Genomic DNA, 24,534 nt, shown 5'->3' on the forward strand with positions numbered 1-24,534 from the left:
AATGTATTGTTTGTATATCACTTAGGAATGTCTTTTATGGTGAACAATTCATAAATATCGGTAAATAAACCATGTTAACTAGGTTTGTATGGTCAAGGTTGTGTGTTCTGCATTAAATCACTTTTGATAAATTACCACCCACTGACTTTGTACTCTCAACCAATGAAGTCAATTAGAATTCCTGCTTCACCCACAAAACTTCACCCACAAACCTTTTGTGATCCACCCAAGGAGCTTTGGCTATTGGGCAGTATAAAAATGCAATAAATAATAAATAAAAGGATGGCCGCCATTCAGTTTTATGGGAGAAAGTAGTGGGGAGTACACTGGGGCTAGCCCTGCTCTCTTTCCCTGGTGGCCCCAGCCAGTTGTAACCAAGCCTTCTCTGATTTGTGTAGCTCTGCCCCTTCATCTGAATAGCCCCACCTGGGCTCATGGTTTCTTGATACTTTTCAGCAGTACGACAATGGAATCAGTTGCCTGGTGAGGTTGTGGGCTCTCCCACACTAGAGGCCTTCAAGAAGCAGCTGGACAACCATCTGTCAGGGATGCTTTAGGGTGGATTCCTGCATTGAGCAGGAGGTTGGACTCGATGGCCTTGTAGGCCCCTTCCAACTCTGCTATTCTATGATTCTATAACTAGTGCTACTCGTGCCTCTTGATATACCGGGAAGTACTGCCAGTTGCAAAGCACAGCACTAAACCAGGATGGAAACTTGAAGTGTTGTTTTCTCATATCAGTTACTTTCTTTTAAGATTTGTGAAAGCTCTGGCGAGTCCCTGGTGTCCTGTGAAGGCGAGTGCTACAGGGTCTTCCACACAGAATGCCTAGGATTGAGCTCGCAACCCGACGGGAAGTTCGTCTGCCAGGAGTGCAAAAACGGTAAACGAGTGAATGACAGCTGCCTCGGGAATTCTGCTGGTTGGAGTGCCAAAGGCTCCAATTTGCAGCTTCTTCCGCTCAGCCTTGGTGTTCCTATTCTGAAGTGTTCACCCATAAATACATTGGTTTCCTCCTTTCATGTACTTTATCTCTTTCTCGTAGTTTATTATTTTATTTTAATCCATTTATATACCACTTACTATATCAGAAGATACATTGAGTGATTTGCAGAAAGCGATTAATATACATACTTGCAAATACCAAGAAATTGCCCATTAAAATGTTAAAAATATTTAACACCAGAACTGAAAGCACAGCAATTAATAAGGAGATCAACAAGGCACCACAATCATTCGGGGAAGCCTTGGGTCAAGAGATGGGTCTTTAACAGGGGCCTAAAAAACACCATGGTTGGCATCTGTGTTAAAGTGTTCAGGTTTTCCAGCCTAGACCTTGTTCTGTGGTATGATAGCTAAAAAAAGAAAAGAAAAGAAAAAGAGGAAGAGTAAACTCTTTTCTACTATTATCTTGGCTGATCTCTGTTCTCTTCTGACTGCCATCCATGATGCTTTCCTTCACTCTGAGTAACTGAGGAAAGTGGCATTGATGGGCTGTCAGATTCCTCAGCCTCAGAAAGCTGGTAGGAATTCACAGTTGGTTTCTCTTCCTGTCAGCTCTGTCTGAGGAAGTCTACCGTGACCCAGGACAACTGCTACCTGTCACTGTTGTTTTGTTTGGCGCACTTTGTTTTAAGCTCTGGCTGATCTCCCCCCCCACACACACACACTCTTTTTCTGTTCTAAAGGACAACATACGTGCTTTTCCTGCAAGCTTCCTGGCAAAGACGTGAAACGCTGCTCTGTCAACGCATGTGGTAAATTTTATCACGAGTCCTGCGTCCGCAAGTTTGCTACGGCTGTATTTGAGTCCCGAGGATTCCGCTGCCCACAGCACTGCTGTACTGCCTGCTCTATGGACAAGGATATTCATAAAGCAAGCAAAGGTAAGAGAGCCACTTGATCTCTTTGGGGCAAAGCAGAATACTGCAGACTGTCTTGAGGCACTGTAATGACAGCCCCAAAGTATTTAGGCTTCTGCAATTTCTACACATCCTGTTGAGCTTGATCCTGGAATTGCTAGGAGTAGGAAGGCATGGTGAGATTTCCAGGAGGAGCAGCAGTGAGCTACCTGGATAGGATCCTCTGTTTCCAGCTGCCACTAAAGAAACAGGGTCCGGGGACACCAGGACAACCTAATAATGCTGAAACAGCCATCCAGGTATGAGGCATTCATGTTGTCACTGAATTACCTCGTAGAATGTGCTGTTTTATTTTCCCACAGTGCAAGGATAGCATGGTGCTGGTAGTCTTGAATAGAGGCTGCCAGCTCTTGCAGCTGCCTTATCATGGGGCAATCCATTGCCAAGATATGAATTCTGTAACTAAGCAAAACCCCTTTGGGCTGCTTATTATAGAATGTTGTGGAACACAATCTGTAGGGTAGGATGTGGGGAGAGAATAGACCTCTGCATAATATACATATATATATGAATCCACTCTGAATTAAGCTGGGCCACAGCAATTGGAGTTGAGAGCTGCTTATGACACTGCAATTCTCATGCACAGGAGGAAAATCATAATGTCTGCCTATATGTTTGCCTGCTCATGCATCAGACCCAGAGGGATGCTGAATTAGTCTCAGATTCTAAGCACATCTGCAAGACTTACTAGTTTGCGCTAAAGAGTGGGAAATAATTTACATGTGAATCTGCCCTAAGAGACAGGTTGTCTTTTGTTGCACTGAGCAAGAGGTTTAAGGCAACCAATAAGTAAAGCAGCATATGTTGTTTTATTTTCAGTTACCTTAACAGAACTGTTTTCTGCCCCTCGCTGCTATAGCACGAAGTGTTATCATATTTTCCTTAGTTATTGATGCCTTGTGTGTAAAACCGTTTGGTGTGCTTGATGCATACAAAATTGTGGGGCTTTCCCTTCAAGGAATATAGATAGGTGGAGGCCTGACATGCAGAAAGAGCTGTCTGTTTGAGAGACATTTACTAAGAATTCCTAGGAAATGCCTTTATTGAATGTTGCCTGGGTTGGCTAGAATACCCTTGAGATAAGCTGTAGAAGGTATGAATGTATGGCCAGAATTCTCAAAGATGGTAAGAGCCTCAAGGATCTGGGATCTCCAATTTTGACCTTGTGAGGCTCTCTTGAGAGGAAGCAGACAAAGTATTTGAACCTCGTCAAGGCAAAGAAAACGCAGGTGGTTCTTCTGATGGCACTCGCTCTCCTTGCAGTGGAGGAGACATGCGGACTGAAATAGAACAGGGAGTTTTTCTTTTGATTTGCAGGAAAAAGAAATTCTGTAGAAAATTCTGCAGAGGTATTCATTGTTCCAAAGCTCCATCCATCAGTACTTGAGCACATTACGACCCAGGCAGGTCCCCTCTTCCTTGGTCTAATCAAAATGCAAACACAAACCGGCAAAATGCTATTTGGGAAATTTGCCTCATGCTTTAATATCCCATTCTTCAGAAGAGGGTTGGTTTTTACAGTGACCATACTATTATTAGTATTAAGTATTAACCCATTAAATAGTAATGCAAGAGGCATCTGACAGAGCTTTAAATATATACAATTGTTGTTGCGCCCATGCTTTCTAAATTCTACAAACTATGACAATGGAACAAATTTGTGTAGAATGTTTTGTTATTGGATAGACTAAAAACTGTTTTGCAGAATTGTGGTTTCATTAGTCGTGGGGAGAGAGAAGGAGAGGTGAAGGGCAACTGAATCATTCCCGCCTGCAACCACCGGAAAAACCCTTCTCTCGCTTCTGAGAATATGTAAGGCATGGCCCACACACCTTCAGACATACCTTCACAGCCACAAGGTGTAGAAGTATTTTTAAACTATTACTTTTAAATGAAAGCAGAGGAGCTGAAGAAGCTGACATCTGGGCCGCTACGACATTATGGATCTTTCCTACACTCCCATGAACTAAAAGCAGCCTATACATGGCCTTACCAGGGGCTGTTAAGGTTCTCCAAAGCATGTTCTCTCCAGGATGTAGTGGGAGCTGCACCATCAGGGTTGCAAAAACATTGGGTTTTTTTTTTTTTTTAGCACTAACATATTTAATTGAATAGATCAAACTTTTATGGGAGATATCAAACTAAAATCAAACTTTATTGCAGGCTTTGAAGTCTGTAACCCTTTTCTAAACGGACTGTCATGTGGTGCATTTTATATTAAACAGGTCGCATGGTGAGATGTTTGAGATGCCCCATTGCCTATCACTCGGGAGATGGCTGTATTGCTGCAGGAAGTTTGTTTGTGTCATCCCACATTCTCATCTGTAGTAACCATTCCAAAAGGAGCAATCACTCTTCATCAGCTGTAAATGTAGGCTTTTGTTTCGTTTGTGCAAGAGGTGAGCCCTGTTTTTGTCTTCCTCTGTATATATCTTTGGTGTTTAGTCCTTGACTTTATTAAAAACAACTGTGAAAACACACATACATGCTGCAGCCCCAGGGGATTATTTTTGTTCTTAAGCTTCCTCCTTGGCTATTAGAGATAGTATCTATTAGTGATAGCTGCTGTGTTTTCCCATCGCCTTTTAGCTGTCAGTGCCCATTCTTAAGACACTTTAGGAAGGACACTGAGGAGGCATCTTCTGCTTGGGGGTATGGGGTGATGCTAAGTGCCTGATGCCAGTGACTGGAATTCTGTGTTGTGGTATTGGTTTCTCAGCAAGCATGAACATCTTCAGCTCATATAAATAGAAGCTGATGTGTCATCTTGCATCTGGGTGGAGGGGGTTTTATAGATTGGGAAAAGGTCTCTTTTTCACGTAGCTTCAACTAACAGGGAATAATTTTCCACATGGAGAAATGACCACCCTTGTTAAGTTAGACATATGTAAGAAGAGGTTTCTGTTTGATAGTTAATTTTACCAGTAATTCTGTATCTTCTGCCTCATTTTCAAACGTTAAAGGAAAGAGACTGTGTTCTTGGTAGTTAATTTGTCTTAATCAATAAGAACGCATCTATATTAGCTGTATTCTAAATGTGAGTAACGTAGATGTACAAGGAGCTTATGTAGGGCACGTTGTAGTATACCAACAGTCTGGTTGCAAATTTAACACTTGGGAATGCTGGTGCTAAAGAATGGGAATAACAGTGCTGGAGGCCGTAGTTCCAGTGTGTGCAGCAGGGATTTTGGGTGGAATCTACCAGGTGCTGATGCTCCATACTTAGTTCATGGCAGCTAGGTGCCCTGCTGAAATAAGAATTAAATGCAGTTTTAACTGCCTGGTGGGGCCTTCACTCCCAAGAAAATGGACAATTTGTTGTCTCTTCGTTCTGTTTGATTCCTGGAATCTTCACCAAAGATGGAATTGGTTCAGTAAAATTATTTTTGCGTAACATGTAAGCAAACACAGATGAGTAGGTTTAAGATTAAAGAGAAAGAGAGAGGAAGTCCACGCAGAGAGTGAAAATATATTTTTTCTTTCCTCCTTGGGATAAACTATATGCATGAGAGGAAATGCAGCTGTCACAGATCATTGAGATAAACAGTAGGCAAAGTTCTTGTCACTTCAGATAAATTTAATTTTTTTCCAGAAGAATGGCATCAGAAGGCTCTGGGAGACACAGTAGGTTTTAGAGCGCTGGGCTTGAGCAGGGGCACTTGGAACAGTGTGAAAGCTAATGGTCCCAACACAGTTCAGTGATGAGGGACATCTTGGAGGGCAGAAGGAGTATAAACCCCTTTCCATGCTTTGAGACAGTCTTAAACCTATATTGATGTCCACTGAGACACAGTTCTTGGCACAAAGTATTCAGATATGCAGGTAGACCATCTGGGTATTGTGTACTTCCGTGTCTTTTACCTGTCAGGATTAGGTTGCTTCTTGCTCCCTTTTCCTCACACTTTAATTTGACTTCACTTTCATCTTTAGAGTGCAACGTTTTTTTCTCTTAACATTTTTTTAAAAAGTTCAACCAGGCCTCTGAATTAAAATTAGATAGAAATCTCTAATTTATATGAAGAACCTCTCTTAAATGATTGGTGTTAATTTTTCAAAACGGTAGTATGCAATTCCAGTTCTTTTAATGTTTGTAGTCTTTATATTTTGATGTACAAAAACTGGTGGGGGTGGGTAGGAACCAGCTTCATAGAGAAAAATGGCTCATCTTGCTTATCCAGTCATCCTACAGCGGAGTCCTAAACTTAAAAACCAGAGGTTGTTTCTAACCATGGCTTTGAACTAGCAGAAAGTATGTAGGCTCATGCAAGACGGGCGGTCCCATTTTTGCTGATCACCACCGACCTACTGCTGCCCTCTAAGCCGCATCCCCAGCCCTCAGGAGCAGCTTATTGGAGGGTTTGGAGGGGCCTGAGTAGGCAGGTCAGATTAGTGAAAAGTGGACGCCCTCACTCGTGCAAAAGTAAGTGCTTTCCACTAGCACGAAACAACTGTTGGAGACAAACCCATGATTTTAGCTTGCTTCTGTGGCCTGGGTTGGCTAAGTTTTCCAGAACTCCTACTTTAGGGCAGGCAGAGAAAGCAGACAACTGGGGCTTGGGTGCCCTTGTGTCAAACAAGGTGCCCTTGGGCTCAGATGCATCAGATTCTCTTGATCATGGAGAATGAGCAGATAATGCCTGCAATCAAGCACTCAACAAGAATAGACTTGTATGGACGGTCAGATTAGATTAGGTTTTAGCAACAGATGCCTCTGTGGCTGAAGGCCAGGGCTTGGGTTTGTGTCTTCATGTGGGAAGGCACTACAAATCCTGTTGTGCGGCAGCACCTTCACGTACTGTCTTATAATGTTGCCAGGCAGCTTGCCTCGTGGACTGGCCCAATGGCACATGCCAAGTTCCTTCGTTGCTGTTGGCCTTTGATATGGAGACAGTCCTCACAGCTGGGCCAATGCACAAGGTAAACAGCTGGTGGCAGTTTCCCCCACCATGACAGTGAGGTGAGACCGGATTTGATCAAATTGTCTCTGTCGCAGTTACCTGTTCAGGGAAGAGACAGCTTGTAGATTTCTACATGTCGTTTGAAAACGTCCTGCATATTTTAAGATGCATATTGTTTGTGAAACGCTTTGTTGAATTGCAAGGCAGAGAGCGAATGACAAGATCTACAGGAGGCGTTGTGGTTGCTATAGAAGTATTAGAACACGGGTACAGACAAAGAGATGTATTTATCAGAAGTGCATATCATAGCAAGCATTCTTGAGTTCTGACACTACCCCCTCCAACCTCCCTTTGATTTTTACATCCTGCCTAGCTCAAATAATTCTTTCTAGGCAAGTACCTTGTCAAGGACTTTCTTTTAGTTGTACTTTGAAATCTACGTGGGGGCAAGTGGATATATGGGTTACATTTCTTTCTCTCTTTTGTTCTTTTCAAAGTCCACCTCCCCCCTTTAATTAGCTGGTTTGGGTCTTGAACAGTATTCTTCAAACAGCAGAGTAATGCCCAATGCTTTTCAAAGAGTTCTGCCTGCTCTTTAGATGTGCTATTAATCATGTATTACCAGTAAACGGAAGACACGCAGTGCAAATAAAAATAGGAGTGTGACCTTTCCCAAAAGTTCTGTACAGGGAAAGAATGGAGCTATAAACTTGACATTTCTTATCAGGTTTAGTGTATATGATACAGAGGAAATATATTTCCTTGTAGTTAGCCACTTTGATCTAGTTGTCACAGGTAAATTTATTTCTTGAGGATTCTCTGTTAAAAGAAAAATGCACCTTTTTTCATGCATAAATTTAAATATATAGCCCATCCCTCCCCAAAGGCTCAGGATAAGGAACAAAAGCAAACATCGCCATTCTCCCACCAAAACAAAATAAAATACCATCAGATAATAATAATAATAATAATAATAATAATAATAATAATAATAATTTATTTCTTACCCGCCTTTCTGATTGGATCGAGGCAGGAAACAACAACAAGTATAAAATACATAAATTACTGATTAAAAACTGTAGATTTCTCAACTGACAATCCTGATCCCCAGTGGCCATGTTAAATAGTTTAGATGCAACTGTATTGGAATGTAATCTATCAAAGGGAGAAGGACCAAGGAGATCTTATAGTGCTTCTGAAAGATGTTCAAAGTTAGACCCTGGTGAGTCTGCAGGGGGAACAAGTTCTTTGTTGGGCGACTGGTAGTGGGAGCTACTGATGAGGTCTTTTTTGTGGCAGTTTAAACCTGACAGGTAGTACAAAAGCATCTATTGTGAAGACAGCGAATTATAGATATTTAATCCATATTTTTGTCACTGCCTTTTTCTTTGTATCAAAAAATTAAGTTTTAGTACATACAGCTAAATCTTGTTATGACAGAGAAATATTGGTTCTCTGCTTGGAGCAGTAGATAGACAATAATTTCACCACTAAAGTGGAGGTATCTTGAAGGTATTTCATTTGGAAAAGGCTTCAGTATGTATACCTTAGGAAAGCCATCTAGTGATGTGAATGTGTCAAAGAGACCCCTGTCCTAATTATGAGTGAAATGGAAGATTGCTTAGCTCTTGTATCAGAATTTAAATTCCCTAATATGTACTATTAGCGTGTATGATTGTGGTGCTTTGAAGACAAAAGTTTAGAACAATGTATTGCAACACTGATCCAGTAGATGCACCTAGTAAGAGCCCTATGAGGGCCAATGAAAGAACTGGCCTACAAATCTGCATTTACTATTGATTCCTACACACACAAACACACCCCAATATATACACAACCATAATTTACTGCTATAAAGCCATATAATATGTTTATCACAAGTGTTGACTTTTCTGCCTTGGCTACATTGTATGGTAAGGAAGAAGTAGGGACAGGGACTTTCTGCAGTTTTTCAGCATACGGAATTCTTCTTGACCCTTGTTTGGACTGGTTAGGCCTCATCTTGAGTATTGTGCCCAGTTCTAGGCACAAAACTTCAAGAAGGATGCAAACGAGCTGGAGCGTGTTCAGAGGAGGGCAGCAAGGATGCTCAGGGGTCTGGAAGCGAAGCCCTGTGAGGAGAGACTGAAAGAACTGGCCATGTTTAGCCTGGAGAAGAGAAGATTGAGGGGAGACATGATAGCGCTCTTCAAATACTTGAAAGGTTGTCACGCAAAGGAAGGCCAGGAGTTCTTCTCTAGCATCCCAGAGTGCAGGACACAGAATCATGGGCTCAAGTTACAGGTAGCCAGATTCCAGCTGGACATAAGGAAAAACTGCCTGACTGTAAGAGCAGTACGACAATGGAACCAATTACCTCTGGAGGTTGTCTGTCAGGGATGCTTTAAGGTGGATTCCTGCATTGAGCAGGGGGTTGGACTTGATGGCCTTATAGGCCTCTTCTAAAACTACTATTCTATGATTCTATGGATAATCTGCCTCCTAGTTTAGCTAATAATTAATGGCTTTAGTTTCCTAAATCCTTGATGCTGGGGTTCCTGAGAACAGTACAATTCAGGCCTCTCATGATCAAAGTTTGTGTGTGCCATGTAATGTATGCACAGAATTCAAGGTTTTCCCAAGGAAAAGAATTTAATGTTTAGACTACATTACACCTTGTTTCTGTAAAACCATTGAATGTTAACATTTGGAGGGGTTGGTGTGGCTGGGGGGAGGATTTTTTGTTGTGAGTAGGGGGGAAGGGGGTGCAAACCATGTTACTAGAGGACTAGATTGAAGGATCTAAGAGTCTTGCTACCAGATCAGTGCAAACTCCACCCGGGTTCCTTCTGTTCTGCATTTAGCACGTTCATAAACTTTATAACTGGGACAGCTAGAAGCTGTCTTTTCTAAAATGAAAAGATAGTGCTGATTCCATGCCGTGTGTGGACTGTACTTTGAATGTTTGTGAGGAGGAAGGAAGAAAAACAACAAGAAGGTGGAAGAAAGTTCTGTAGAAACAGTCAGTTGGGAGAAATGGTCAGTTCTTTGTCCACAAAGCTGCAAAGCTCAGGAAGTTTTGCTTGAGGAGACATATTAAGATAAAACATGAGCCATGGTTTGGCTAGCTACAGTTGTTTACGGACCATTCTGGGAAAGTCATCAATATTTTACATCTCGTTTGTATTTTGGGGTCCTCCCCTCAATGGAGACTAGTAGAAATCGAACTTGTATTCCATTGTTAACTTACTGGACAGAATTCTCATCCAGAAAAAAGGTAGGGCAGCCTTTCCCAAGCTGACATCCTCTAGATGTTTTGAACACAACTTATCATCCCATACTGGCTGGGGCTAATGGGAGTTGTAGTCCAAATATCTGTAGGGCACTCAACTGGGGAAGGCTGGGCTAGGGTAAGTATTTGTGGGTGCACTGTGGGGCGAAAATAATCTCTGATCTTGATTGTACTGCATTTATTTGACCATGATATCCCCTGACCTATCAACTCTCCCCCATCATTCTTTCCAGTAAGGAATCAGGGGAGGGCAGACAGACCTGGCCATAGCCTCAGGCGGATGTTGTTTTCTCTCAGAGAGGAAGAGTGCAAAAGAGCCAGCAGCCTTCTCAAGCTGAGACTTCTCCCTTGAAAATAAAATCCGAGCATCCCGTTGATTCAGGGTTGTACAACAAAAGATGTGACTAAGCTGTGGGTTATTATAAACCCCTGCAACAGCCAGCATGTAGTGTTAACGTCTTAGTCCCTATTGCTGGCATTAACAGCCTATTTCACAGTTAGCTGTCTTTTCTTTATCAGGGAAGCAAGGTTGTAGAGAAAGTCTCACAGATGTTTTTTCTCAAGTGTGCAGATTTTAAAATAGAGCACAGGTGAACTCCACTTTTGGATCTAGGTCTTATTTTTTTACTCTTCTATACTTAGGCATGGATACCATCCTGTTCAACATAACAACCTCTCAGTAGACATAGAAACTTTTTTTCTCTCACTTTTTCTTTTTCTTCATCGCATCACTTTTCTTTTCATAACTTAAAACATAAGTAAAATATGCATAATAGGTGTTTAATTTGGTTTTATTTTATTTTTCTCCTTATGGAATCATGGGTAGTTTCATTGCAACTCATTTCTTTCTGTTTGTTTCGTATAGGGCTGATAGTGCAGGATCATTCAGACCCCCTGTTCAGTTCATATGCCAATAAGTCCCACTACCTACTGAATGAATCAAATCGTGCTGAGTTGATGAAATTACCTATGATTCCTCCTTCTTCGTCAGCTTCCAAAAAGAAATGTGAGAAAGGTAACCAAAATAGCTTCTTTCTCTTTTTTGATTTTCTTTCACTTTTCCTGCTTTTCCTTTCTTTTTGTTTGCTTTAAAGAAATACATTAAATTAAATCAAGCTCTATATGCTTATCTAGCACCTCCTTGTTGCGCTTGGTACACTTCACTCATTGCTTATTGTGAGTGTGTATTCATGTTGGCAAAATTATTACAAAAGGGCTTAAAATAATTACTAAATTCCACTCAAGAACTGAGTTGCATTTTATCGGCCAATCCGATAGACTTTCCTAAGTTGTGAGACAGAGCTACCTCTTTACAGAATCGGTTGTGTCTTGGTGTTGCATGTGCAGAATACCTATTAACCACACTAAAGGAGTCTGTGAGGGCTTAGTTCAGACTCTTGGCAGTCCTACTTTGCGGCCAAAATTGCATTGCCCGGAGGCTCCAAGCATATGAACCAATGCCTCCAGGTAGAGGAATATACATGGAGGTACTCTGATTTCTGTGACCGCAATAGCTCCTTCTCAAGTAGTCCACCATGGATTTGAACCGAGCCTTAGCATTCCAGTTCATTGGTAGCTGTTTCCCAGATGGCTTTTACATTTCCCAACTGCTTTTCTCAATAGAAAGACGTCAAGCCTTAGCTCCTGCAATATGTAACTTCTTCAGCCTCCGCTAGGAAGAAGAAGGCCTTTTAATGCTTTATTGCTATGTTGGTACTTCCTCAGGCAGGCAGTTGGCTTTTGGCTGCACAACTATTAAATTCCCACAGGTTTTCTCCCAAATGCTTGGAGCCTCACATCCATTTTCATGAATGTGCTATAACACAATGGGCATATTCCACATGGCTGTTGTTGTTTTTCCATACTTCCTGGAACGATGCTTCGTATGGGAGTATCCTAAAGAACTACATCCGAAGGAAGCAAATTTAGTCCTTTAGATACCAAGAATCACTGGTTAATAGGAAGAAAGGCTTTAAATAAAATCGGTCACTTGGCGCCATTGGCTAATACCCTTGGGTAGCCACACCTGGAGTACATGTGTGTGGAGCTTGAATTGCTCATTGCAAACCTTTTCTTTTAATCTCTGCAAATTCCCAGTTGTCTTTTGACTAAGGTTTGAGGCTCAGCCAAGGCAGTAAACCAATAATTCAGAACCAGCCAAGTAGCAACTCTATACAACAGTCTTTTGACTCAAATTATCACAAGAAGGTGACGAACTCTTTGGACAAATTCTCTGTGTGTAAAGCCTATAAACAGTGGGAGCTTACCCATCCCACCCACCAGGTGTACCTGTCCTCACTTCCGTTTGACGCAAGTAGATGCCGTGTATATATTGTCATTTGCTGTGAGGCCTTGTGGTGGGCCTGCTCCTATAGCTGTGTGTAGGCTGCACGCATTAGAAGCCTTGTCCAAACTAGGCGTTGCGTCTGTTGAGTTTGAAAGGGAACTTATACCGTCTGACTGTTCGAACTCTCAACATTTGTGTAGAACTGGTGCCCTTGCTAGTCTACATAAAGTAGATTATTTACTATGTTGTAGTATTTAGGTAGGTCTCCATCTCTGAGACTTGAGACAATCCGAATTATTTTGAGCCCTCTTTTCTGCTTAGCTTCAGCAAATCTTACTAATGCATTGTAAGAGCCAACTTTCCTTGCTTAGCATTGAAAGTTTTGTGTGGTTTTTTTGTTTTTGGTTTTTTTGGTGTGGTTTTTTTTTGTTCGTTTGGTTTTTTTGCTTTGGTTTTCACATCTTTTGGCATTTTACCATGTTTGGGCATTGTATCAATGATTGGGGCTGTATTTCCTCTGAAATGGTGTTTAGACTTTATGAATTAATCATGGGATTTTGAAATGAAAGGGAAATTGAAACGTTTAGGCTTTGTTACATTTCACAGCAGAGGAAATATGGTAACGCTTTTGGTGGTGTTTTTAACTTTTTTTGCACTCTATAACAATCAGTGCAATTACAGTTTTAAAAGTCTATAGGTGGACAAGATTTTCTGACAGCTCTCTGGAAAACAATAATCTAAATTTCTGATACTTTTTTAAAAAAAGCTTACCATGCTGTTTTCTAAATTTTGAGGTTTCCCACTTAAATGCTTTAAGATTTTATATCTAACATAGTTGAGGTGCATGCTATCCACAAGAAACCTATCCGAAGGACAATCACCCAACAGCCCTCACCCCCAGATATTCTCATCCTTTTATAGAAATACTTTACAGCTGTGAAATTCCTGTCTCAGTGCAAAAGGCAGGTGCCTGGTACAGATGTAATATTCCTGATCTCTTAACTCTGGTTGCACACTCTGTTTGAAGCTTGCCATAGCTAGCGCTGACATTGGAACAAAAGTAATGTTGCAGTGTGGTTAGTTCTGAAAAGGGGTGGGTGGGTATTGGGTGTGGAGAGGAGATGCATAAATAACCATAGCTGGCTCTGTGTTTAAGAGATTGGGAAATGTTACATCTGCTCAAGCCATATAGTGCAGAAAACCTTCATTTTACCCAGCCAGCAAACATTTGGAATATAAAAATTTTGCAATTTCTTTTTCTGTTGTGTTATTTTTGAAGCAGAAAAAAATTGATCAACCTATAGGCTGCTTTTACACACTAACTGATTGCTAAGGGATCCAGTTGTTGCAATGCAGGTTTAAAATAGATTTCATGGCATTCAGTCATGTACCTGAAATATTGGCATCTGTCAAGACTATTGGGTGGGGGTGGGGAACTCCTACACAGTTTTTATATTCAAATGCCTCTTTTTTGGAAAGCAGGTTCAATTTACCAAGTTGACCATGTAACCCAAAAATTTGAAATCCATTAGCATAATTACTTGGCTTGGGAGTTTTGTTTGATTAGTTTTGTGCAAACAGAATGTGTGCTTTTAATCCAGCATTGTAACTTTGACTAGATCCTTTCATTTTGTCATTTGTATTGTATGATATGGTAATCCTGAGCATATTGCATTTAAAAAAGAGAGATGAAATGTGTACCATCTGATGCCTTTAACTATAAAGTGAGCAATGTTGTTTGTTTCAAGGTGGAAAACTGTTGTGCTGTGAATCATGTCCTGCATCCTTCCACCCGGAATGTCTTAACATCGAGATGCCAAACGGCTCCTGGAACTGCAATGACTGTAAAGCTGGCAAGAAGCTACGATACAAGCAGATCGTTTGGGTCAAGCTTGGAAATTACAGGCAAGTTAATTAAGGTTAATTGCAGGCAAGTTAAGGCTGACTAAAAATTACATTTGGTTATCGCATCAGTGTCTGATGATAGATGGATTTGGACCCTGAGTTCTGTTCTGTGAACATAAGAACATAAGTGGAGCCATGCTGGATCAGACCAAAGGTCTATCTAGTCCAGCACTCCGTTCACACAGTGGCCAACCAATTGTCGACCAGGGAACCACAAGCAGGATATGGGTGCAACAGCACCCTTCCACCCATGTTCACCAGTAGCTGTTATATATAGGCTTATGTCTATATACAGAATAACTCCTTTTGTCTGCAGAAGCATCTCTGATCCAGCAGAGACTTTCACTGGGGGAAGGGAGGTGATTTTCACCAATCCTCTTCCCTTCTGCCCCCTCCCTGTTCTTCTTTGTGGTCTCTGTGCATCACACATATGGGCTCTGCGCCTGCGCAGGGCCAGCTTCGGAAACTTCTCTAGCTGAAAGTCTTTTAGGTGGGAACCCCTCCCCCACTGTCCACTGAGCATGCTCAGGGGTTCCCGCCTAATCCCCTCAGTTCTCTTCAACCGCCTGTAGGGTCAACAGCTTATGGAGACTTCTTGTGTGTGGTATACTTTACCTCAGCTGAAAATATTCTATTTTCCTTCTTGTCTTTTCTCTCCAGTTTTCTAATCTTTTCTGTTTAGTTATTATATATATATATATATTTTTAAAAAATCGTTTGTTGTTAGTTAGCCTTGTGGCTTATGGCACATCAAGGCCTCTTCAAGAAGTGCCCCGTTTGCGGGCTGAAGATCACGCTAACCGACGGACATTCCCTTTGTTTGCTTTGCTTGGGGGACACACATTGTGGAATCTTGTGTGTTTTGTCTAAAATTCTCGAGGCAAGCGAGAAAAAACCGATCAGACCGCCTTCAGGCGTTGTTCTGAAAAAAGGCGTTGGAGGCAGTGGAGGTACCAAGAGGATCTCGACGCTCCAAATCTCCTGTTATAATGGAGTCTATGCCCTAACCTCCTCCCGCGTGGAGTGAAGCCTTATCGGTTCCCCCTTCCTCCTCTCAGTCCGCATCAACAAAGGCGGCAAAGAAGATTTCTAAGAGAGTGAGAGAGCATTCTGGGGCTGACAACCCCAGAAAGAAAAGAGCAAACTTAAGACGAACAATGGGAAGAAAAAAACCGTTGAAACCGACTTCGTCGGTACCGAGGAGCCCGGTACCAAGCACTTCGGTACCGAGGCATCCGACAGGGCACAGGAGCCCGATGTCGAGCCTTTCATTGCAAAGGTCTCCTCCGGAACCGATAAGCCCGATACCGAGGCTATCGCTACCGAGACCATTTTCGATACCGAGATGGGCGACACCATCCGCACCACCGGTATCGAATTCTCTGCCCCAGGCACGGCACGGTATCGGCTCACTGATACTTTCTCCGCTGCAGATCATCACGGTACCGATAGATGATCCCAGCATAAGAGCATCGATTTCAGAAGGCGAAATTAGAGGTTCCTCCCTGGATAATACCATACCTGATCGGGGTCCCAGTTCCCCTCGGTACCGAGAGGAACCACAGCCCATCGATACCGACGGACGTCGTTACCGACAAGTGCCCCAGCAAACGCCGGTCAATACCGAAGGCTATCGATACCGACACACGCCTCACCAGCAACCACCGGTCGATACCGAAGGCTATCAATACTGACATATGCCTCCTTACAGATACGACCGGGGTCGTTCACCGGCTTTAGCTCATTCAGGTCCTCAATATATGACCTATGACAAGCGACATCTGTCCCTCCAAGAATGTGGGACTATTACGCTGATTGGCAACCTCCCTAGTATCCTCCGTATTATTACGAGGATTGGAGACACAGAAGGCACCAAGATTACTATTATCAGTATCCGTAGGAACGGCAACACGAGCGTACCCGCGTTTCCGCCAACCACCCTCCAAAGCGATCTTCCCTCCATCCCTCCCAGAGGATGTCTTGGCCATGCCACCGCCGCCTCTACCATCGGTACCGAGATGCGCTCCGCAACCAACGCAAACCACAGTACCAACCGCTTCGGTACCATCGGAAGCATTGCAAACGTTGCCTACATCAGACATGGGACTGGATGTTCCATCGGAGGAGGATTACCAATCGGACTTCTCACAAGATACATCACCACCAGATGACCTCGTGGTCACTGCAGATGTGGTGTCCCCTTCAGAGGACTTAGCACACTTTATTGATAAGATACAAAGAATGGCACGGTCCCTAGGGGCTCAAATATCCCAACCTATAGAGAAATTTAATGACCCAGTTTACAATGATGTATACTGTGGGTCATCAACCCCAGTGGCTATTCCATATTTGCCTGTGCTGCTGCGCACAGCACAACAATCATGGAAGCTGCCCTCCTCTATGCCACAACGTCGAGGAGGCTAGACAACATATATTTATAAGATGCAGGACTAAATTGTCCCATTCCTATTTACATACAAATAATGCACCAGTGGACAAAGAAGGCCGTAGGTTGCACGGCCTGGGGAGAAAAGTATACTCTTCTACAGCTTTATCCCTTCGTGTGCATAATTACCAAGCCACAATGGCAAAACGTAAGCTCTTTTTATGGGGGAATATTACATCTCTCTCTGGATTCTTGCCAGATGACCAAAGGGAACTGGCAGATGGTATTGAGGCTATGAGACTTTCTCGACAATAGCTTAATACAGCACGCCACGCTACGGGCTGCGCCTCAAAGCCATGGTAGTTTCCATTGCACTACGAAGGCATGCGTAGCGGAGGTCCGCAGGGCTGTCCCAGCAGGCACGCACCCGCATAGAGGATCTGCCATTCGACGGAAGCCAGATCTAACCACTATTGTTAGAGTCCCCATGGCTGGCCTCCTTGGTAGCAACAATATCTAGGTTGTTCAGTACACTGAAGCCTCTCGATACTGAGACTTGCAACAATATAACTAGCTTCTTCAGTGCCTAGCCTGTGACCTCTCGGTACCTACTTGCAACAATATAACTAGCATCTTCAGTGCCTAGCCTGTGACCTCTCGGTACCTAGTCTGCTCTCAATACCGAGAAACAATATAACTAGCTTCTTCGGTACCGAGAATGAATCCCTCAGTGCCGAGACTGGCAACAATGTAGCTTCTTCGGTACAGACTGGAGCCCTCGATACCAACAGTGGCAATTACATAACTAGCATCTACAATGCAGACGCTGGAGTTCTCTATGCTGACACTGGCAATAAACATAACTGACTTTTTTGGTACCAAGGTTGAAATTTTTGGTACTGAAAATGACAATAACATAACTGGTTTCTTCGGTACCAAGAGCATCTCGCATGCAGCTTCAATGTCAAAGGGTGAGATGTAATATCTCTCCCCTCCAAAGCCAATGGACATCTGTCCACCACATCAGACAGTGTATACCTTGCAAGCTAACCACCTATTTCAAGGTCCCCATTCCAGAGTCTCTACGCTCTGAGTGCTTTGCTTTCAATGGAGAGCGTTTTATTACCATGATGTCTGATGTCATCATTCTGGGGGCTTCCCCCTCCCTTGGAAGAGGAGGGCATACAATGTTAAATGGGCCACGTCTCCTGAGAATACCATACAAGCATGGATACTGGCTTTAGTACCATGATGGGGATACGTACAACCGTTATCACTGTCATTGTGACCGATACACAGGGCTCAGCTGTTACAGCCACAATGCGTCAGCACAATTACTTAGCTCTTCCCCATTCCACCCCCATTCCATGGGACATTAAGAGATCAACTTGGGGAAGATGAGTTAGAGCATAAGAATAGACCTGATTCCCTTCAATCCTTTGAGGACTATCAGTCGGTCTCAACATTGCTCTCTTCTGCATCACCTACACAGGGCAGAACCTCCTTTGGAGGACTTATACCACTTCCCGGTCATTGAGGATGACCAGGCTTGGTATTGAGACACATAACTAGGAAAATAAAGTGCAGGATTTTGTATCTCATGCTGTATGTACTGAGAAGCCAACTCCAGTGTCGATATTTTTCCTCTCAGCACTGCTTCTGACAGTTAAAAATTCCTGGAAGGGCCCTTCTTGATGGCCCTGACATTGGATAGTGCAGAATCTTTACATAAGGTCCAGTAATGGACATGGGGTTTTTTCTTTGTGCACCCATGTTCCAATTCTATATTAGTTCAGTTAGCCCCAAGGGGAGTTTTCAGAACATATTCATCTGCTTTGGGCCCCAGAGTCATACACTATCTAGTTATGATGTCCAGATACAACTTTTCCTCTTGTCAGCAACTTTACATGACCCGTCACTTCACTGTGAGTTGAGAGCGATGGTGCGCGCTCTGGCGCTTCGCATGCATACCTATGATTAGCAGGTCTCACTCTGTGAACTAGATTGAGGACCTACCATCCGATGGTGAAGGATTGTTCAATCTCATTGCTTATCTCGTTTCTTGCATCGGAACCAGCAAATTACAGATGACACACTGTCTTTCTTAATGCTGCTCCTCAAGAAGGGAGTAGGTTTTGCCCCATACACATAAGTATGCATACTTCCATATAGCCATTCAGAACACTCGCCAGAGGTACCTTGGGTTTATCATAGGTACCGATATGTCCCAGTTTGGGTGCGTCTATGGACCTAAGCACAGCCCACCGAATGTTTGCAAAATATATGGCAGTTCATTGCCTACACAGGGTGAAAGTCTACCTATATTTAGACAACTGGCTTCTAGTAGCATCTTAGAAGAGGATGCTATTGAAGGCAGTGGGAGTAATCCTCAATTTATTGAGCTTTCTGGACCTCATAGTAGAAACCACAATGTTAGACTGTCAATCCTTACCCCCTGATATATGGGACATAATTCTAGCAGCTAAGAAACAAGCGACTAGAAAGTCATATGCTACCATATGGGAAGCTCACTCCTCCCTTGCACTAAGCAGGAATGAGAAACCCTTTTCAGAGCCTATTTCCACCATCCTCACTTTCCCTTTTTCCTTGTTAAAAGAGGCCTTAAGTTTTCTCACTTAGAGTTTATCTGGCAGCGATTCTGCCTCACATTTATGGATTTAGGGCTGTTCGGTCTTCACTCATCCACTGGTTAAGCGCTTTATGAAAGGGATGAAAAATACAGTTCCACCCCTTCGTTCCTTTGTTCCGCAATGGAGCTTTTCCGTGGTGCTCAAAGCACTGTCTGCCAAGCCTTTCGAACCGTTGGCAAAGACAGATTTGCATTTACCGACTTTTAAGGTGGTATTCCTTGTTGCCATAACTTCTGCTAGACGTGCATCTGAGTTAGCGGCACTCCGTATGGACTCATCTTATATGGGTTTTGCATGCCGACAAAGTGGTCCTTAGACCGGACCCAGCTTTTTTCAAAAGGTTGTTTCTCCTTTCACCTTGGGCAGGATTTTACTCTGCCAAGCTTTTTCCTTGCGCTGACAACTCTTCTTGAGTCGACACTACATACGCTGGACAGAACTGTGACTCTCCAGAGATCCCTAAGATTTTTTGTTTGTTATGGGTCAAACAAAAGGGACTCCAAGCATCTCCGCAGAGAATATCTGCTTGGGTTTTTCAGACTATTAAATTAGCCTATGAACTTGCTGGCCCCCCGCTGAAGGGGAAAGTGCGCTCTCACTCCACCAGAGGAGGGGCCACTGCTACAGCTTTTGAAAGAGGTATTGCCATACAAAGCGGATACCTGGTCGACACCTCTGACTTTTGCCAGTCACTACCGTCTGGACATCAGAGCGCGTAGAGACTGTGCCTTTGGGCGCGCCGTCTTATCGGCAATCCGTTGAATTTTCATCCATCACCTGACACCACCCACCTCCGGGTAGTCAGCTTGTTATTCGCCCATATGTGTGATGCACAGAGACCACGAAGAAGAAAGACAGGTTGCTTACCTGTAACTGTAGTTCTTCGAGTGGTCATCTGTGCAGTCACACAACCCTCCCACCGTCCCCACTATGGTGTCATTTTTTGATTACCTGGTGGTTCACCTCAGTGAGACTGTTTAGGCGGTTTCAAGAACTGAGGGGATTAAGCGGGAACACCTGAGCATGCTCAGTGGACGGTGGGGGAGGGGTTCCCGCCTAAAAGACTTTCAGCTAGAGAAGTTTCCGAAGCTGGCCCTGCGCAAGCGCAGAGCCCATATGTGTGACTGCACAGATGACCACTTGAAGAACTACAGTTACAGGTAAGCAACCTGTCTTTCTAGAGGATTCCCCAACTCTATGGAAAAGGGGCTGCAGGGTGGAGGAGAGAGAGAATAAACAAAAAAAATATGTTCTCGACCTTTGTTGCCGTGTAAGTAGAACTCTACTGAGGAGCTAGTAGAGTTGGAAGGGGCCTATAAGGCCATCGAGTCCAACCCCCTGCTCAATGCAAGAATCCACCCTAAAGCATACCTGACAGATGGTTGTCCAGCTGCCTCTTGAATGCCTCTAGTGTGGGAGAGCCCACAACCTCACTAGGTAACTGGTTCCACTGTCGTACTGCTCTAACAGTCAGGAAGTTTTTCCTGATGTCCAACCGGAATCTGGCTTCCTGTAACTTGAGCCCTTTATTCCATGTCCTGCACTCTGGGATGATCGAGAAGAGCTCCTGGCCCTCCTCTGTGTGACAACCTTTTAGGTATTTGAAGAGTGCTATCGTGTCTCCCCTCAATCTTCTCTTGTCCAGGCTAAACATGCCCAGTTCTTTCAGTCTCTCTTCATAGGGCTTTGTTTCTGACAACGGAGCAGTTGCTTCATTCCAAGCCATGCTTTATATACAAAATATTTTGCAGGCTTTATGTATTACAAGATTTATATTATTCCCTTCTTCGAAGGAGCTCAGTGTGGCATAAAATGGTGTCTCCCCCACCCCATTTCCCCATTTTATCTTCTCAGCAACTCTGAAAGGTAAGTTAGCTCAGATACATAGATGGGACTGGCCAAATTAATCCATGGAGCTTTCATAGGTGTCGAGGAATTTGAACTCAGTTCTTCACGTTCCTTCATGTGTTCCACCAAACACACCTCAGATGGTGCTGGGACCTGCAAAGTCCTTCCTAGTTGACCTTAATGGATGGGCAGAATCTTTTGGGAGGAGATGGTCCTTTAGGTGCTTTAGTCCTAAGCCATTGAATTGTTTTTGGAAATGGACCAGTGACCCATTAAGTTGTCATAACTGGCTGCAGTCAGCACTTGCTGCTGCATTTTGGACCAACTGAAAGTTCTGAACATCTTCAAAGGCAACCCCACATAGAACAAATTACAACAATCCAGTTGTGATATAATGAAAACCTGGGTGACTGTGGTGGCCTGACCGGTCTTCTCCATGAATGGGTACAGTTGGTGCATCAGCCTCAGGTGAGCAAAGGTGCTCTTGACCACTGCTGTCTGAAATCCAGAAGCAAAGCCTGATCAAGGAATACCATCAAACAGCAAACCTGATTCTTCAAGGGAACTGCTTCCCCATCCCAATCAGATGAACCCTTATCCCTGGATCAACAATTCTCATGAAGAATTGTTCTCATGAAGAATTCTGTCTAGTCAGGACTAAGTTACAACTTGCTATCCCATATCCAGTCTATTATTGATCTCAGACTGCAGTTCAGTATCTCCACAGCCTTCCCCAGTTTGAGTTGGCAAAGAAAGAGAGGTGCATATCATCTGCACCTGAATGACCAGATGATCTGATAAATAATATTCCCCCAAAGACAGATTCTATAGCCTGAAATGTGCTGGGTTCTTGAGTCCTTCTGTGGTTCATTAAAGCTTTCTTTTATTAGTCTGCTATGTCAACCCTCTTTTGTGGCCAGACCACCAGACAGTTAATGCAAATACAAGTGGGCAGAGTGGCTGGGGCCCACTAAATTCTGTTGAATTATTTGCAAGTTTACATTAGAGCCTTCTGTTTGTATTTTCTTTATTCCTTTGCTACATTTATATCCCGCCATTCCTCCAAGGAGCCTAAAGAGGTGTACATAATCCTCCTCACCTTTTTTTTCCCTCACAACAACAACCCTGTGAGGTTTGTTTATTTATTTATTTATTTATTTATTATTGCATTTCTATACCGCCCAATAGCTGAAGCTTTCTAAGACAAAATTAAGACAATTCAAAGTACAAAACAACAGTATAAAACCATAATATAAAATACAGTATAAAAGCACAACCAAGATAAAAACAGCAGCAATGCAAAAATATAAATTTAAAATACAAATTTAAAATAGCAAAGTTAAAATTAATTTATAGACTGTTAAAATACTGGGAGAATAATAGAGTCAAAGCCACAGTTTCATGACTGAGTGGGGAATATCAAGTCCCAGTCCAGTCCTCTGACCACTACACTACGCTGGCTCTCTCTTTACAGTGATTATAATTTCTTCTCGCTTGTACCATTTGAGCAGGGTTCCTGCACAGTGTCCATTGCAATTAATGGAGCTTGTGCAGCACCAGAGCTTGCTGGTTAGCTCCTGAGTGATAAGATTTAGAATCATAGAATAGCAGAGTTGTTATTCTACAAGGCCATCGAGTCCAACCCCCTGCTCAATGCAGGAATCCACCCTAAAGCATCCCTGACATAATATGATGTGGCCATTCCCTGTAAGAGAAGTCGTCCACAGCAAGGAAATGTACTAGCAGGAAGATATGTTAAGAGCTGGAAGTCAAATGAGCTGCCTTCATTTCGCAAATCTGTTTTTAAATTCCCACCCCATCCCCCACCCCTTTCTCTCCATTCTTTCTAGGTGGTGGCCAGCTGAGATCTGCAATCCCAGGTCTGTTCCTCTCAACATACAGGGCCTCAAACATGATATCGGGGACTTCCCAGTGTTTTTCTTTGGTTCACATGACTACTATTGGGTACATCAGGGCAGAGTATTCCCTTATGTTGAAGGAGACAAAAGCTTTGCCGAGGGGCAAACTAATATTAACAAGACCTTCAAGAAAGGTAAAATTAAACACAATTTCTAGTGGTTTCATGATGAGAGCTCCACATTTTTGTGTGTCTCCATTGCCACTTTAATTGCATGGAAACAGTGTTTTTGTGTCCTGTGTGAAACTCCATTTCATGCTGCTGAGTACCAGTTCTTTCTTTTATTCTATATCACTAACTGTGAACGATACCAGTTCTGGTGGAGTTTTCCATTTCATTTGGAAAGCAACAATCCAGTAGCATGCTTGAAAAAAAGATAAAATGTTATAATTAGCACTGCAACAATAAATCAGTTAGTCGGTTAGATTAATTACATTTTGATGAAAACCTTTTTGATGATTTAAAAGGCATTCCTGATTATCAGACTAGAGAATTTTTGTTAAGAACTACTTTAATACAAGTCCTTGGGGGTGGGGGGTTGATGTGGGAGGTAAGTCATTTCTCTCTACAGCTGTTTTTTTTTACACATGCAGAGTTAAATTTATTAATGAATCTTTTAATGAAATAGATTTTATATCTCATAAGATTAAACAACTAAGGTTGCAATCCTATATGCACTTACCAGGGAGTGAGCCCCATTGAACTCAGTGGGACTTACTTCTGGGGAGACATGTGTAGGATTGCACTGTCAGATTTCTTTAACTGGGTGACAGCCCTTAACATTATGATTGTTTAAACCCATTTTGTTATAGATTACTAAACAATAGCTAGTTATAAAGTTTTCCACTGCACCAACACCAATACTAATTCCTTCCCGCATTTCGGGCTCCTTCACACAGCACTCGAAGAAGCAGCGAAACGCTTCCAGGAACTGAAAGCACAAAGAGAAAGCAAAGAAGCACTTGAGATTGAGAGGAATTCAAGGAAACCACCTCCCTATAAACACATAAAAGTGAGTCCCTCCTTTTTCTCTTCTTCGTTTTGGATGAGTTAAGTGCATGCTGCGCAAGCCTTGACACAAACGGATGCTTAACAGATCATTTTGCCATTCTTGGTTAATTTTAAGTCCGGTCCCCATGAGCTCTTGGAGCAGCTGTAGCAGTGGTGATGAATAGTGATACCTGGCAAGGGAAGCCAAATTGCTACAGTAATGCGGTGTTAAAGGCCTGCCATTGAAAATCTGTTCATACAACCAAGCTGCTATATCGTAAACAAGGTCATGTGAACTGGCTACTAATCTGCCTCTACTTAGTTGCCACAAAAATCACTGTATTCCAAGCATGCGTCTTTGAACAACGGGACTTCTAGTTTGGATTTTAAGGGGGTGGGAGAACAAGAATGTCCATATTTTAAAATGTGGGTAGTCAAAAAAAATAAGACGTACCTTG

The 24,534-nt window shown here is 42.9% G+C and overlaps 1 protein-coding gene across 1 annotated transcript in view; it reads left to right on the forward strand.

Moving 5' to 3' along the window:
- Positions 1-24,534, forward strand: part of NSD3 (nuclear receptor binding SET domain protein 3) — a 98,379-nt gene that overhangs the window by 45,594 nt on the left and 28,251 nt on the right. The window contains exons 12-18 of the mRNA XM_063139319.1: positions 757-883; positions 1,689-1,886; positions 4,148-4,321; positions 10,957-11,106; positions 14,127-14,283; positions 23,019-23,221; positions 23,986-24,098. Coding sequence (XP_062995389.1) covers positions 757-883; positions 1,689-1,886; positions 4,148-4,321; positions 10,957-11,106; positions 14,127-14,283; positions 23,019-23,221; positions 23,986-24,098 — 1,122 coding nt within the window. The remainder of the gene's footprint in view (positions 1-756; positions 884-1,688; positions 1,887-4,147; positions 4,322-10,956; positions 11,107-14,126; positions 14,284-23,018; positions 23,222-23,985; positions 24,099-24,534) is intronic.

The sequence above is a fragment of the Elgaria multicarinata genome, chromosome 12, assembly GCF_023053635.1.
Source record: "Elgaria multicarinata webbii isolate HBS135686 ecotype San Diego chromosome 12, rElgMul1.1.pri, whole genome shotgun sequence".
NCBI lineage: Eukaryota > Metazoa > Chordata > Lepidosauria > Squamata > Anguidae > Elgaria > Elgaria multicarinata.